This window comes from Canis lupus, chromosome 4, assembly GCF_003254725.2.
Source record: "Canis lupus dingo isolate Sandy chromosome 4, ASM325472v2, whole genome shotgun sequence".
In the NCBI taxonomy this organism is placed as follows: domain Eukaryota; kingdom Metazoa; phylum Chordata; class Mammalia; order Carnivora; family Canidae; genus Canis; species Canis lupus.
Window position 1 is genome coordinate 44218289 of NC_064246.1, and position 17767 is coordinate 44236055.

At 39.9% G+C, this 17767-nt stretch overlaps 1 protein-coding gene across 10 annotated transcripts in view; it reads right to left on the reverse strand.

Annotated features, from left to right (window-relative positions):
- The window catches only part of TENM2 (teneurin transmembrane protein 2), a 1512848-nt gene that overhangs the window by 352087 nt on the left and 1142994 nt on the right, over positions 1-17767 (reverse strand). For 7 of the 10 annotated variants that reach the window (XM_049109164.1, XM_049109163.1, XM_025435138.3 and 4 more), the window contains one exon: positions 12339-12548. The exons of the other annotated variants lie outside the window; for them this stretch is intronic. In XM_049109164.1, the coding sequence (XP_048965121.1) occupies positions 12339-12548 (210 nt within the window). The remainder of the gene's footprint in view (positions 1-12338; positions 12549-17767) is intronic. 10 annotated transcript variants of the gene reach the window in all.

Genomic DNA, 17767 nt, shown 5'->3' on the forward strand with positions numbered 1-17767 from the left:
AGATCCCTTCCACGTTCCTGACTTGAGCACATGACTGGATGATGGGCCATGTATTGAGATAGAGGAGACCAAAGAAGAACCAAATGGAGGGACATGTTTGGGTTTAAATCTGTTAAGTGTCACTTCAAAACTGTTGCATTTGAACTGTCTATTGGACATCTTAGTGGAAATATTCAAGGGCCTTTAGACTTATTAGGTAAAAGATTTGACCTGGAGAAATGGATAGCAGGGCCATAAAGTCAAAAATAGTAGTTTTAGTTTTGAGTATGAGCAAATAGGAAGCTATAGGGAATGTAGTAGATGTAGTTAACAACTAAGTAAAAATAATAGGTTGCAGAGCATGTGGGAAGTGAGACAGAGTGAGAGAGGATAGAAAATACTTCTGGAAATTTTTCAAAGAGAGGAATAATCTTTCTTTCTTTCTTTCTTTCTTTCTTTCTTTCTTTCTTTCTTTCTTTCTTTCTTTTCTTTCTTTCTTTCTTTCTTTCTTTCTTTCTTTCTTTCTTTCTTTCTTTCTTTCTTTCTTTCTTTCTTTCTTCTTTCTTCTTCTTGATTTTATTTATGTATTCATGAGAGAGAGAGAGAGAGGCTGAGACAAGGCAGAGGGAGAAGCAGGCTCCATGCAGGGAGCCTGACATGGGACTCGATCCCGAGTCTCCAGGATCATACCTTGGGTTGAAGGTAGCACTAAACTGCTGAGCCACTGGAGCTGCCCAAGGAATAATATTTAAGTCCTGTTGGCAAAGATTCTCCCTCGAGGGGATACTTAATACAGGAAGAAGGTGAGACCAGATGAGATCTAGAATGCAAGTGGAGGGAAAGAGGACGGATGATGTTTTTCCCATTGTGGCAGAAAGAAGATAGGAGGCTTTGAGCTCTATTCCCACATAGAACGTCCAGTAGATTTGTCCTGCTTCCTACTCAAGTGGATGCTGCTGTGAGTTGAATCCTGTCTCTGAAAAGATTGGTTGAAGTTCTAAGCCATGGTATCAGTGAATGTGATCTTATTTGGAAATAGGTTCTTGGCAGATGTAATTAAGACGAGGTTATACTGGATTAGAGAGAGCCCTAAATCCAATCACTAATATCCTTACAAGAAGAAGAGAGATTTGGAGATTTGGAGACCCAGAGACACACACAGGGAGAAGATGACCATGAAAAGGTGGAGGCAGAGATAAGAGTTACACTGCTGCAACCAAGGAAGGCCAAGGATTGCTGAGAACCATCAGTAGCCAAGAGAGGGAAGGAAGGATTTTCCCTGAGAGCCTTGGAGAGAGCATGGATCATAATTTGGAGCAACACCATGATTTTGGACTTCTAGCCTCTAGAACTATAAGAGAATAAATTTCTGCTGTTTATACCACCCCATTTGGGGTAGACTTGTAATGGTAGCCATGAGAAATTAACACAGATTGCTAAAGCCATGCATTCTCTAGGGCAGTACCTAGAGATTATGGCTGTACTACCAAAAACTTAACATAAGAGGCAACTAACTCAAAGGCAACATTGACTCAGGACAGGAGCTACTAAAAAGAATGAGGAAAGAAGTATTCCTAAGACCCAAGGAAGGCAATAGATTAGACAAACATACATCTTATGTCATCACACCATATGGTATCCTCTTCTAACAGTGATCAAGCTCACACACATTATCACAGATGATCTTAAGTCTAAAAACATTATAATGACCTGCTGTCAACATGCCCAAGTAGGAAGGCCCTACTGAGGATGCATCTGCCATCTTACTGCTCCTGTATACCACTGTCTTTTTAAAGCTGGATCAATAAGGATGTCTTGAGTGCATCTCAACCTGCCCTAAATGTTAAATGATACAGAGAGACCAAAGAAATGACCCTTGTCTTTAAGTGGTGACAATTTAATGTTGACATAAGTGACTTATATGCATGAAATATCAAGAGAATATTACAAATCAGGATGTAATGAGGTGCTAAATTGAATAAGGCAGACTATAAGACTGTTATGCACTTCCAACTCTGGCTCTAGCTGGGCAGCGTTGGTTGGGAAGCTTTGGGTAAAAGATGGGGCCTGTGCTGGGATGGATGCTGGGTTGGTCATGAGGAAACACCGTAGTTATGTCATCCTTTCTAGCTTGTGCCATCCTAAGCCTGGGATTTTTAGTAAGGCTAGGGGCTGGGTTAGGATAAAGGCTAAAGCCTTAACAACTCCATAGGGATCCCCAATCAACAGAAGCAGAAATAGACAAAGCTACAGATACGATGAAAATGCTCCAGTGCCTAACCATTCAACTTCACAACACCTGGTACTGTCTTAAACACATAGCCCCTAATTGATACATATTTGTTAAATGACAACATGTCTGAAAATATTAAACGTCTACCATTTGGAGTTTCTGACACTGTATTAAGGGTTCTGCATTGTATTTTCTTTTGAATTTTTAAATTTTCATCAAAATTTTTAAATGAACTTAAATAATCAAGTAGTTATACAAAGTTTGGTTCAAAAGTAGCAATCATTTTCCATCACCACCAATTTTTTTCCTTCCCAGGGGAAACCACATTTACTTTTTTTACCTGATTATTTTGATATTTAAGTCTATAAATACCATGTATTGTTGTTATTTGTTGCATTTTCAATTGTAGGCATTCTCTAGTAACTTCTTACTCCAGAAGATGCCGATCTAGGCTTTTTGCTCTACCTGCCTGGTCCACATATGTACCTTTTCCATATCCCCATCTTTCTTAGATAATGCCAAGATTGTTATTCAATATTAACATTATTGCCCGTGTAAATGCTACTAAGACCTGACCATGTAGTAAATGAGGAATGTTTTTTAATTTTATGAATATTTTTTTCTGGAGTTGTCTCTTTACAATTTACTTTCATTTCTATGCACTTATCACTGTAGAGACTAATTCCTTTGGGTCACATTCCTGTTGTAATTACTATGTATCCTTGTGCAAGTTACTTAACCTCTCTGAGCCATAGTTTTCCCTTCTGTAAAACAGGGGTAATAGTAATAAACAGTGTAATGATGGTCAATGTCCTTCAGACAAAACACTACAAAGCATACTGTGGTCAAACAAAATTGGATTTGCTAACTCGCTCCAAGGAGGATGAAGACACACAATGGTGAGCCATGGAGTGCTTTTAGTACGATGGTATTACAAAAGGCTGTTGTTAGGTGATTTTAGAGAAGGCTCAGGGAAACAGGTTCACTCTGCATTTGGTGCTGACAGAGGAAGGGGATGATTCTGTGATCGGACTTCTCAATGTATCGTATCTATAGGAAAGGCTGACAAGAAGAGGCTAATGCTGCAATTGGTAAAGAAAGAATAATCATTCATTTTTGCCTGGAGAGGGGAATGTTTTGAATTTTTGTGTTTGGGACAGTAACTTTGTTTCCGTCTATGTTAAGGCAATATTATAAAGTGGTATTATTTTCATTTCATCCTAGTCACAGAGTGGCCTTGTTGAGTGTTTATATTCTCCAAGATTGTTTTTGTTCAAAGAGAGAACACCACCAGCCAGCCAGGATGCCAGACTAGCTCCTAACAACACCTCTGCCTACATATTAACGTCAGGCTGGTTCCCAGCAACAAAGGCTACTTTTCTTTTTCTCAGTGGTGAAGATTAAATGAGCTATCATTTATATAAAAAAAATTAGCAGAATAGTTGCCTTAAAATATTTGTTATAAGACACTAAAAGCACAGGCAACAAAAGAAAAAATAGGGAAAGTGGACCTCAAAATTAAAAATCTTTGAATATTAAGAGACTCAGAAGAGTGAAAAGACAACCTGCAGAATGGGAGAAAATATTTGCAAGTCGTATTTCTAATAAGTGACTGATATCCAGAGTGCATAACAAACTCCAGTTCAACAACAACAAAGAACAAACCACTTTACTAAAAAGTAGTCAGAGGATTGGAGTAGATATTTCTCCAAAGATAACACACAAATGGCCAATAAGTATATGAAAAGATGCTCGAGATCACTAATTGTTAGAAAAATGCAATCAATGATATATCACCCCATGCTCATTAGAATGGCTATTATAATAAAAAAAGAAAATAGAAAATAAGCATTAGTAAGGATGTAGAGAAATTGGAACCCATGTGCATTGCTGGAGAAAATGTAACAGGTACAGTCACCATGGAAAACAGTATGGTAAGTCCTCAAAAAATTAAACATGGAATTATTGTATGATTCAGTGGTTCTACTTCTGGGTATATATCCAAAAGAAATCAAAGCAGGTCCTGGAACAGATATCTGTATACCCATGTTCATAGCAGCATTATTCACAATAGCTAAAAGGTGGAAACAACCCAAGTGTCCTTTGACTGATGAATGAATTAACAAGATGTGGTACAGAGATACAAAAGAATATTGTTTAGCCTTAAAAAGGTAGGAAATTCTGACAAATGCTACAACATGGATGAATCTTGAAAACATTGTACTAAGTGAAATAAGTTAATCACAGGACACATATTGTATGATTGATCCATCTTCTAGGCTACCTGGAATAGTCTAATTCATCGAAACAAAATAATACTGTGGTGGCAGGGGGTGGAGTGGGGGAGGGGAGGGAGAGAGTTAGTGTTTAACGAGTACAGAGTTTCTGGGGGGAAGATTAAGATGTTTGGGGATGAATGGTGGTAATGGCTGTACAACAGTGTGAATGCACTTAAAGTCACAGAACTGTGTGCTTAAAAATGGTAAAAATGGGTAATTTCCTGTTATATATAAATCACTTACAATAAACTAACACTAAGTTAAAAAGTAAATAATATCAAACTTGACCTCTGTTCCAACTGTCTAAGTTTCCTTTCAAGATATTTAATGCAGAAGAATGTCATTTAATATTCATAACAACTTTATAAGTTTTATCACTTTTATTACTGTTTTATAGGTTAAAAAACGAAGATCTATTACGTTGTTCAAGATCATAATGTTAGAAAGTGGCTGAGGCTGAGCTATAATTTGAATCCAAGTAGGGACCTTAGAGTCTGACTCTTAAGAATATAGTTATTCTTTATTATTTGGGGGAGAGGTCAAGAGATTTACCAAGGGCTAGGGCTGTAACTCCTGTTGAAACTGCCCATTGGTAAAAGAAATCTATCTTTTCATTCAACAGAGAATTGAGAGATCTCTAATAAGGGGTTGGGGCCATATTTTAAAATGGCTTTTCAAGAGTCTGAAGGAAGCTACTTAGGATTAAATGCAGTCTTTAAGGGAATTCTGAAGAAGCTGGCGTTCTGGATAAAAATTGTAAGGGCAGGAAACTGTTAAGAGGTGGCATATAGCTCCTATTCTCTGAGCTTGCCTAGGACATCCTTTTGTATGTACTAAGGAGCAGGGACAGAGATGGAGAGGTAGAATGTACACAATGCTTATCGACCTTGGGAATTTTGTCAATAGCAAGATTATTTGCTGAAGAGGAGCAGTTCTGTGCCATATGTCACTTCTATGCTGCGCATCTCCAAAGGAATTACCTGTCCATCTCGCCTATGTGCTCATTTGCACAATGGTACAGAACAGTGGTCCCAACCCTAGCGGATGGAAATTGCTAGACCTTCAATCAAAAAATGTGTCAGTGTTGCAAGAAGGCACACATGAAAAAAAAAAATAAGGTCTGATCTCTGTTTGCTAGACTCCTGATGCCAGTTACTAGTGTCAGGAGAGTCCTGAGAACCATCACTTCCCAATTCTCAGGGTGGGAAACATTGTTTCAGAGGATAGGGTGAGTTTCCAGGAGCCCATAAAGCTGGAGAATTTATGCTTTTTCCGCTTGCTGCTGGGGTTGCTTTCAACATTCCCTACAAAGTGTTACAGGGCCCCAGATCTCATTTCTCCACTTCCACAGGAAAAGTGCAAGCTTTGCATGACTGTGTAGGCCTGTTCTGTCAGTGGCCTAGAGGGTGGAGTGAAATCCACACTGTCTGGGAAGAGGGGTTGGGGGGCCTGTAGCTGGGACCACCTGGTCAAGCTGGACACAAGGAATTTACAAACAGAATGTTAGGACAAAAATGGAAGCTTAGAGACATTTTGGGCCAAAGGCCAAGCTTGAAAGATAGGAAAGCAGAAGCAAAGGATAACTGAATAACTTGCCAAAGACCAAGCTGTGAAACAGAGACAACTTTCACTTTAGAGATTCCCCATTATATTCATGCTTTCCAAACTTATCAGATCAGACGAATCACTTCAAGAATCCCTGCCATGAAATCATAGTTCTTCAGCCCCTCTGGAATTTACTGAGCCAAAGTCTAAGGGAATAGTGTGGGGCTTTGTGTGCTTTTCAAGCAGAGAAGGTGAAGAGTATTTTGTGAAGCTATATGTTTTTTCAACCTTTTAAAAACCGTGACATGCCCCTTAATATGTTTTTAGTGCATTCTGTATATTTTAAGAAGCTACACAAAAATTTTAGAGGATAACATTTAACAATGGGGTACGGTAAAGTCTCTGAAATTAGGAAGATTGTATTTGAAACACAGGTCCTTCATTTCCCAGCTTTGTGATCTGGGCAAGTTACTTAACTTCTCTGTGCTACAATTATTTCATCCATAAAATGGGTACGATAGCAAGACCTTACTGCATTGGGATGTGGTGAGGAAAGATAAAAGTCAACGAAGGAAGGTATATAAAGTGCTTAGCATAACAGCTAACATGAAGGGAGGCAAAGGATCTCTGGTGGGGATCCAAATCCTGTTTGGGTATGCATTTGGGGCAAGAGCAGGTGCCGTCTCTGTGACCTCCACAGCTTTGAGACAGCATCCTGGACTTAACTTCACTGCCCAGTGGCCTGAGAACTCCTCCGGAGGAGTAGCAGCCAGGGCCAACCACTACCTGGGCACCCATGTTCAGGGAGCTCTGAACATCTGGTTGAGGGGAGAGTTTAGAACCAAGAGGCTCATGCACAGAACAAATTCAATGTGATAAAGGGAATGATGTTGGGACTTGATTTCCTGTCCCTAAAATCATGAGTTAAGAAAGAAATTTTTCCCAGATAGGCGAAGCTTCTCTGGTCAGGAGTCCCACCAGTTTCTTTGCAGCTGGCCTTGCCACTACTCTTCATGGTGCACCTGATGAGGCTTCTTTGAAGCCTTCTCACCTACAAACGGACACAGTATGACACAAAATATGTATATTGAATATATTTTTGTAAAATACATGTATTTCCTCATGCTGGGACATTCTGATCTGCCCGTCCTTCCTTAAATTATCCATTCCCCCCATCGTACATGATGAAAAGGAGTAAATTAATAGAATGAAGGGAGTTGCTAAAGATATTGGTTAACTAGTTTATTTAATAAATATTGAGCATCTACCATGAACGTAAGATCAGAACCGCTGCAGTGGAGGTCTCTGCAGGAGGGAGAGAAGCTGAGAGGAGAGAGCAAAACCTACAGAGAGGAGAAGCTGGTGTTTAAATGCGGTACATCAGGAGAGGTGGCACAAACATCTCACAGTGTACAATGACTTTTAAAAAATGAGTCAGTATTATCAGCACAGTACAATCATCTATGTGTATAGTGATTGCTGTGAGCTCTTCAAAAAACCCCAAACTAAGTTAAATTGCAGCAAGCATAGCTGCTTAATAAAGCAAGATAATTTATAATATACTAGAGGAAAAAAATTTCCCCAAAATATATAAGGGGAAGAATTTTCATTAACTTAAAACAATTCTGAGGACCCTCTTCTTGCTTGTCCCAAATCCAGCCCCATGGATGGTGGGCGGGCCCCAATGAGTGAGGCTGTCCTGGAAAGGTGTGCTTTAATTTTCATCAGAGAATAGAAATTCTTACATATCTATAACTGTCAAGATGAATTGGTAACCTAGAAAATCTGTTTTAGAGGGGTTTTTTTTTTGGTTTTTTGTTTTGTTTTGTTTTGTTTTTAGAGTTCTGACTATAACCTCAAAGTCAGTTAATTCCTATAAAAATTTAGTTATGAGCAATGAATATATGGTCCACTGTCAATGAGAATGCAGGATACATGGCCTCTTAGTAAAACCACGGTTTATCCATGGATTAAGTCAAATTTTATCCCTGGGCTGTGCAATGTTTGGATATTTGTACAATTGCCTTTTAACTGAAAGTGTTTTCTATGGCTTATGTGGAGGGCATTTTCAAGAAATTTTGGTAGGAAATTCTTTAGCATATGTATTATGGCATGTCACTGAGAATTCAGTTATCTGAGATGCACACATTAGCTATTTTAAAATAAGTTTCTTTCTGGCCTTCCTCAGAGGACTCATAGAATTTCTCTGAAGCAGTTGATTTATTTTTATCATGGATATTATGCATTTTATCTTATCTGTGTTTCCCTTTTTGCTTTGGTTTCTAGGAAGCTCAGAATCAAATTTTCTGTGTATCTTAAATAATGGAACAGGACTTTATATACGAGTTTATATGTATGTTTCCCACTCTGTTTATTTTTTTCCCTTCACCCTTATTCTATCATCCATAATTATAGTTTTCCAGTTAGAGAAATTCGTTCTAAGCTGTCACACATCATGGGGGAGATGTAAGAAAAGGAATGAATGGTTGGTTGGCTGAATAAATGAATAAATCAAGGAAGATTTTGCTTTATGATGCTGAATATAAGACAATCATTAAGTTAAGTAAGCAACTGAATTCTTGGACCACTCAAGGAAACCTGAAGCTTGCTAATTCTGATGTACTATTTTTGTTTATAATTAACTAAGACATTGCTTTTTTAAAAAGGGCTCAGGGCACCTTTAATGCACTCAGTGACAAACAGAGACTCTCCAACTGGGACAGCTCCTTTGCCACACAGGGCCAACTGAGAGGGGTCCTGGCAGAGGCATCCTGATTACATTTCTCCTCTGTAGTCTGATGTTACTAATGAGAGTTCCAAACCCTTTATTTAGACTTAAAAAAAAAAAAAACCTAAACTCAACCATTTCTGAGAGGGGAGGTGAGCCAATGTTTTTAGATTATAATGTGGCTGCACATATATTTTCTGCCTCGTGTGCTGATAGCAAACTGCAAACCCTATCCTGATTTGGAAGGCTGTCTTGTTCCTCCATCTGCAGGAGCCTCCATTATGCTGCTGCTGGGATCCAGATTTTTTTCCAGATGAGTTGTTTCATAGGATTTGAAATTATGCTTCTGTATACAAGAAACATCTCTGGAACTATCCCACCCTGGCAGAAGGTCAGAACATGGGATGAGCCACTTGCCAGAGCTCAGCTATCTGGAAGAAAATGCTTGGAGGGAAAGGAAGGCACTACCCTTCGAAGCATCTAACTAGCTGTACCTGGATAACTGCTGGATTGGCATAGATTGAAGGTTAGGGCAGTTCGGCTTCAGAGGTGCTGAGGTTTTAGTACCGTCCACTAAAGAATGCATTGCAGTCACAGAAAATACTGACAGTCAAGTCATAAAGGTGAAGTTTTGTTGTTGCCTTGAGGATGTTTTCATGTTGTCAAAACATTTTAGGTGTGTAGTTTATGTCCAAGTTGTCTCTTTAGAACATAGGCTCTTTGGGCAGGCAATGTGAGTACTGACTCTCCTTAGTGATGGGCTTCAGTAATGTCAAGTATTAACAGCAACAATAAGAGGATAGCTGCAAATAAATTTTTTACTGTCGTGTATGGGCCGAACATGCTGGAAGAGGTTTCATTTCCCCCAAAAGAGACAAAGATCAAACTACTACCAGGTCTTCAGAACACAAGGTCACTGACAAGTGACCAACTTAAAAAAATTCTGTGCAATTAACCAGCTAAACATAACACAACGAATCACATGGTCATTTTGTTTGTGCCAGGACACCTACAGAAACACCCAGCCCCTTTCATCAAATTCAATTCAGGACACCCAGGCACGCAGCTCTATACTTTGCATCTTCTGTGTCAAACTCTATTTTCAATCCTTTATGTCAAATTTAAATTCATGGCAACTGCATTCTGATCTTGATAGAATCCCCAATTCACCCTGGACCCCAGATCCATTCCATAAGACACACATCCACACACAGATACACACACACACCCCTACCTAAGAGCACACATATTTGCACTTGATTTGTACTCACTTAGCTAAGTTAGAGTCAAGAATTTTGAATGACTGCCCGTTAGCCAGAGCTTTAACAAGTTTTCAGATAAGCACCTGCTGAAAACAAGGGTACTGCACAATTGGGTCTTCACCCCTCAGGTGAATAAATTGTATCCACACAGCTCTAGTTCGGGATGAAAATGGACCCTCAAATGTTCTGCAGTATTTCCCCCTGTTACTGAAGCTTAAATTGCTATCAATCTTAAGTGAGCTGAACAAATTGATGTGAGTGATGAAAAATAGCTAAGTTTGACTCTGAACACACAGATCTGTTGTGTCCACCAAAGTGAGGTCTCGATTAGGCAGAAAGCCAACAAAAACACCCTATCAACAACTTATAATCTGATACAATGTCAAAAAGAAAAGAAATCTCTCAGTGTTATCACTGAGAAAACATTCTGGATGGCCCTCAGATATGAACTGACCTCTCTTCTGGAAATAATCTTTGCTCGGCTATCCATATATGCATAAAAGGATATAGTTTTTAAAAGCTCATTTTCTCCCTAATAATTGTCTGTTTTTAAAAAGCTATCAGCAGGTGCACCTGATTTCAAAAGCCTCTTGTCCTTCATAATACAATATTCATCACGATTACATAGTATGAAATAAAAAGCAGCAAAACATAAGCGAGGATAGTTCAATTAAATGCAACATAATCTCTGCAGCAAAAAAAAAAAAAAAAAATGGCTCTGTAGCTAAAATCAGGTTCCGATGAAAGAAAAAAGGGAATATATTTCCACATATTTTTAATTATATAGAATTTCCTCAAACATGATTTTTCATAATATATTCCATTAAGTTAACATCACATTTGAAGAAAGAGCATTTTCCGATTTCATTTTAAGCCTGATTTTGAGCAATTACAGTGTCATTGTTCCGCAGTAGAAAGGTTGAATTCATTTACTGTGTGGTTATGCTAGTTATGATTGATGTCTCTTCTCCAAATGATAAACCAATCACCCCAATGATGTAATGTCATTTTAAGAGTGCCATAATCACATTTCTCTCAAACTAGAAGCTCTGATGAGTTCTAATAAAGATTTATGGTAGATTAAAGGCCTTCATAATATCAACAATGGATTGCTCATTTGATGAGAGATTTGATTAGGTAATTTTTTTGAAAAAGAATACGAGTTTACTAAATATATCAGGCCTGGCTTTGAAGAAGGGCATGGGCCAACCTAAGTAGCAGTCCATCATTCCATCTTCAGAATGAATCATCTTCAATGTATTTGGGAGGTCCTCTCTAATTGTAGAGGTTGAGGCCAGTGGTGGCATATTTTCATGGGTGAAGCCAAAACACAATCTCATCAAGGTACGCTCTTGGCATGGAAAGCTCTGTATTGCCTTTGATGGGAAATGCTAATGAACACCATGAGTGGTCAATTCAGAAGATAGCTCCAAAGCCATTGGGTCAGGAACAATTAATTTCTGCAAATGTCTGTCCTTGGCCACGGGTACTTAACCTTAGATATTTGCCCATTCCTGTGTTCATATGTTTTGTGACCATTTCACCAACAAGGCAGGTCAAAATAAGACATGATTATTGCTAAGTCTGGGACAATTTTACCTAAAATCTAGAAACTGGGAGCTGAGGCAGTAGCCACAAAATCCTCAAAGGAGTGAGAGAACCTTGCTGACCAGTCCCTTTGCTTTATGCAACCGAAAACCACAATGAGAACTAGGACTTAAGAGACACTATTTATCATGGTGCCATGTGATCAGCTTGTTAAATTCAAGTGAAGTGGCACATGCAGAGGGTTATAGGAGAGGTCACCCCCCCGAACACTTCAGACTTGGCAAGGCATTCGGTATTCATGTCAAGGGAACGCATTTTAATCACAAAATCATCTAAACAAGTAAGGAAGAAAAAGTCAGAAGCCAGCCATCAAAAAACAAGAGATCTGAAATGCACACAAATTGGGCATGTGAGGGTGTCGAGGGTCACTCGGCTATGACCAGAATTGTAGTAATACAAAATTCAATATTCCATTGTCTCTCTGCACTTCACCTTTGAGACCTGCACGCTCTCATGTGCAGCAGTGGGCAAATCCCTCCCAGTGAAGGAGGCCCAAGCCCTGTTAAGAAAAGCAAAATCTCTTCAGTTACTGTGACCTTCAATAAATGTATCCTACAACTGCAATGCCACAAGCGACAAGCGTGTTTCACCTGATGCTCCCCACACCACGTTCTCCTCAGCCCTCGTTTTGGGGCTGTCATTTCTCCAGACTCAAGAATGCCACACAGACAACAGCACGCATTCAGACACCACAGTTTCCTTACCACTGCTGGAGGCTTGCTGGGGCCCTGAGCATGCTCTGAGCAGGTATGAATTGGGGGAGAACTCCTCATCAGGGTTGGTGTCCATGATTTGATGGGAAGTGTTGCTGTCTAGCAATGGCATCTGGCAGCTAACTGGTGGAGGATTATGGGAACTAGGCAGCTGAGCAGATGGGAGGAGGCTAGACGAGGATGTAGGTGGAATGGGACGACCTGGGAAAGAGGACAGAGGGGTCAAAGGTCAGCAATGAGTGTCATGAGAGCATCCAGAGAAAGTCACATTGAAACCAGCTCACAATATAAATAACCAAAAAATAAAAGAAAGAAAGAAATGCTCCAGATGTATTTTTTCAAGTGGGTTGATGTTCCTCCAAATGTCCAAATTCATACTGTAGGAAGGTGCATATTTCACAAAATGGGCACTAGTGGAAATGTCCATCTATACAGCTGAAATGCAATCAGTCAGGGAAACATTCATTTCTTTCAATCTTCCCTGCCACTGCCCTACTATAATTCCGCATTGTCTCTCACTGAACTATCTTCATGCTGGTCTCCCTGCTTCCCCTCCTGCCATATACCTTCTACTCCCCACTGTCCACATCCCTTCTCCACAGCAGTCTGAATACTATTTTCAAGACAGAAATAGGTCTTAGCACTCTCCTGCTTGGCACCCTCCAATGGCTTCCCACTGTACATGGAAAGAAACTGAAAATCCTTATGATCACCTATGTGTTTTTCTTCCTCCGGCACAAGCTGCCTCTCCCACCTTGTTCCCGATAATGGCTCTAACCACTCTCCACTTGGCCCCCTATTCTCCAGCCAACGTGGCCATCTTTACTTCTGCTGCTTCAACATGCCATACCCTTCTGTCTTCACAGTTCCTGTTCCCACTATGTGGAATATTCTCCCCACTTACCACATCACTGATACTCACAAGCCTACTCCTTCTGTTGAAACTTTCCCTGTTTGCCTTTTTCCAGGTTGCTCACCTATGCACTCTATCCTATTAGCCTGCTTAAATTTCTTCAGTCCTTATTACTATCTGAAGGTGGACATCAGTCTACATTATTCACCCCGTACCTCAAATTTTCCTAATGAACAGCACCTTTTGAATGCATGAGCAAATAAACAACATAGACTCTAACCACATTAATTAGTTTAGGGTAGAGGGAGAAAGAAGAATGTGCATCCTAAAGAATTGGCCAGTGGCCCCACTCTCTCCACCACTGTTTTGTTTTCATTTTTGTTTTGTTTTGCCTATGATGGGGTATTGCCTACAAAGCACAGCTACTCCAGGCCATGAGGAGAAGCAGCCAGCCTGGCAGGTGGTGGGCAGTAACTTAGAGCTGCCCTTAGGTCAAAAATTTCTCCTTCCACACAGAAGGCTCCTGCAACCTCTCTTTCACATGGCAGGAAGCTCCTGGCAGCCAAATTGCTGAGTGAAGATAATTGCCGTGTGTACTTTCACCCGATTCACCCTTACTTGTTGGGGTCCTTGCGATTGCTTGTCTGCTGGTTTGTTCATTTGGGAGGCTCAGAGAAATGAGCCAAGAGTAGCAGCCCATGGGATATGCCCTAAAGCTGGAAGTGTGGAAAGAAGGGTAAGGTGTTGAGAAAGCAAACTCAAGAATCCAGTTAGAGTTTCAACTCAGGCAGGAAGTATCTGAGTCAGAAGAAATGTGTTTTCCTGCTTTTGGATGTACTACATATGCAAATACATTTTCAGGCACCTCAAATGGATGCCATTTTTTCTTGCCACTTTTATAATTGCATCTCCTGATCTATTCCTCAGTGTATTAAGTGTCATTGATAGATCAATTTAATTCCATAAAATTTGAGTGCCTAATACACACACTCCATTCGAGACTGAGAATACAAAAATAAGCAAGACATCATTCTTACCCTCAGGGAGCTCACAGTCGAGTAGGGGAGGCAGAGAGGTAAGTACCTCATTTCAGTACCATGCAATAAAGAAGAGAGTGGCATGTAAGGACATGGTTCTGTGGAGGTAGAGAAGAGGACACTTGGTCCAGCCTAGGCAGGGAGATGTAGGGGGAGAGAATCCAACAAGCTTTCTTAGGGAAGTTGATGCCTGAGCAATCTTTGAAAGAAAAGGCGACGGGTAAGAGGAAACATGACAGACAGTAGCACAGAGCCACCAAGCCACTAGCCTGTTACTTTTTTGAGGATGGGAGTTGTAGAAAGAGACAGGGAATGAGACTCCTACAGCTCAAGTGTTAGGGGCTCCTGTCCAGTAACACAGCTGAAGAATCATCATCCCTAAAATAGAGCAATGGATAAATGAAATTTGGCTTGAAAGATTCAATTTATATCTAACAGTTTGGGAGCCCTGGGAGGCATGATGTTCTTGCCAAATGCTCCAGCAGAAGTAGCCTGTGCACGTCAGAGTTTCATCAGAATTAGGGCTAACATTTAATCCATATTTGTCCCATAACTCTCTCCCTACTAACTATCATCATTATTACTATTGTGACTGCTCATGTTTTGGGGCAATGACTATCTGGAACTCACGGTGTCAGCCTCTTTATATATAGTATCTCTAAAAGGTTAGAATGATTATGATCCCCACTTTGTAAATGAGGAAACTGAGGCACGGAGCAGTAAAATTGCATAGTTAGCAAGTGACAGGGGCCAGGGATCAAACTCAGGTTTGCGTGTCCCAAAATCCCCTCTAACTACTCTGCATGGTGTTTGCCCTGACAGCATGACGGAAAAAAAAAAAAAAAAAAGAGGAAGACATACAAGGAGAGGGGAGGGTTGATTTACAAATCATGTTTCCAGTTTCCCATCTCCCAGTCCCAAGGCACTCTCAAGATTTCAAGTAAGAAACATTTCTTTGAATAAATGGTTATTTATAGCAGTTATCATCTGGTAGAGTTCATAGCTTTTCATGTAATTTTGTTATGAAGTTCAAAGTGGCTCCTTCATAGCCGTGTTACCCTGTGCCTTCTTCAAGGCCCTTGAATGTAGAGGTGTCCTGACCAGGGCACGGTGGAGTCAGTGTTGACGTCCACTTAGCGGCGAGGCTTTGGTAGGAACAGATTTTAACTCACAATCAATAGGCTTTAATGTTTGTATTATTGAGGCATATCTGGAAATGCATGCTGAAGAACAAGAATGGCTGGAAGCCAATTTTTAAATTCCTTTGAGTGACTGAGGTGGAACTGAAGTTCAAGCGCAATTTTCCAGGAGCCTGATATGATAGTTGCTGTGAAATCACTCTTTACATGAACTTTTTGAAATTTTGTTCAGCATGAATTCATTTCATATAGTACAGACAGAACTGCTTTTTAATTTATACAAATACAGACAATGGAAGAGCAGTCATACCACAATGAAAGTGCGGGGGGTTACTTCACCGTCCAGAAATACACATCACAGAATTGTCTGATTCCTGTTATTTCCCCGCCCCCTTTAAAACCATGCTTCTGGTGGCTCCTTAAGCCACTTGTTGGTACCTACCATTACTTGGGAAATGTCTCAGTCCCTAGATCTGCCCCCAGTCAAATTGTACGCTGTTCTCTGTTTGCTATGTCATTTGCTAATTTTGTTCACTTATGCTACATTTTTCCCCCGACTATTCCAACTGACAGAGACCATCTGCACAGACACAAACAGGTTCCAAAGTACAGGGGAAAAAGTTGGAACTTATACAGGCTCACTTTATAGAACCATGATTTCTTACTGAAATACCTAGTGTGGGACAGGCATGTAACCAGGGGCTATGCACTTACCTGGTTCCTACTTTATGCACTACAGGGGCTCCCTGACCCCCAAACTATGTTTGAAGTTCTTCTTGGAATGTGTATAGAGTCCTCAGCAAATATAAGGAAAACCAGTTTTAATTAATCTGTTAAAAAAGCAAGAGGAAACATGCAAAGGCAGCAATATGTCATTCATTAAACTCATATGGTCTTGTGTATGTGTGGGTGTGTATGCTGTGTCTTTTCCAAGATCCCCATGTAAATGAAAGTCTAACTAATTATCTGTGTGATTGGATTCCCCCACAACCTTGAAAATGAAGACTAATTTAGATTTTACTAATTTATCTTTTTCTAAATGAGTAAAGATTTTACGATAGTTTCAACTCATGAAATGTTTCTGATTAAAAGACCTACAGCTGGACAAAGCAGTTTCCTTGCTAACTCTGATGGATTGGTAGTAGATGTTTGGAATGCTGTGTTCAGAAGGATTCTAGGGTGCCCTGGCTTCAGTAGGAAACAATGCCATGAGCAATTAGAAAAATCACAGACCAAGAGTGGAGGCAAGGCAATGGATGCTGAGTGCTTATCTGCCAGCCCTGCTCCAGGCCTTCATTCTCCAACAGTTTCAGTCAAACCCGAAAACTTCATCCTACACCATCTGTGTTTGAAGTCAAATTCTTCTAATTTCCATTGTCTTAATTACAGCACCATTTTTCTCCTTAATCTGACATGGATCCAACTTTAGTTCTCCAAGAAAGGGCCAAACTCTTCTTCCCATCCCCGAGGTGGTAAATGTCATCTGTGAAACTGCTGCTGCCCACATTTGTTAATATATTCACTAACCTATGATAGGAGGCATGGTGCAGATGGATTCTCCAAATTCACTTAAAACAACTGGTTCCTCTTTCATTCAAAATATTAATGGCAAGCAGATATTAAAATGTTCTGTGTAGATAATGCTTAATTTATCTATGTAGTGACAGGGTGTCAGGACTTTTGGTGAAGCAGAGAGATATGTTCAGGAGACAGTAAAAAAAACAAAAAACAAAAAACCAAAAACAAAAAACAAAACCAACCAAACTAAAACCCAGTACCAGGAATGATCAAATCCAAAATAATAATTTCAAAGGCCAGATTACCACTTATAAATCAGGTCTTGCTTTGTGTTAAGAACTGAGCAGAGATTTTAATGTATTTTTCTCTTTTAGCTCTCATAACTTTTCTATGAACAAAGTATTATTATCATACCCATTTACAAGTGAAGAAACTGAGGCCTGGATGGGTTTACTTTCCTATCATTGCACTGGTAGCAAGTAGCAGAACTAGCTGGATTTGAATCCAGGCAATCTGACTCTGAAATTTAAGCCTTGAATGGTTCATTCTACTATTTTCACACCAGAAAAGGATAATTACTAAAAAATTAATGTGATATGAAATCCAAACTCATTGGTCTCCTTCTCGAATGTACCACTGAGGTCATCTTAGGGGAGGTAATTAACAATGGGCAGAATCAAGGCTCCTCCTACAAATAACCACAGTGACCATTCAGGTCGAATAAAAGATTTGTGAGGAGAAAGCAATTCATGAGCCAGAAACTGGGATTCCTCTGTGGTTTCATCAGTTCAGGAATTTAATAAAAACATTGTTTTGTGGGGTGACCTGGGTGGCTCTGTTGGTTAGGTGTCCAACCCCTGATTTCAGCTCAGG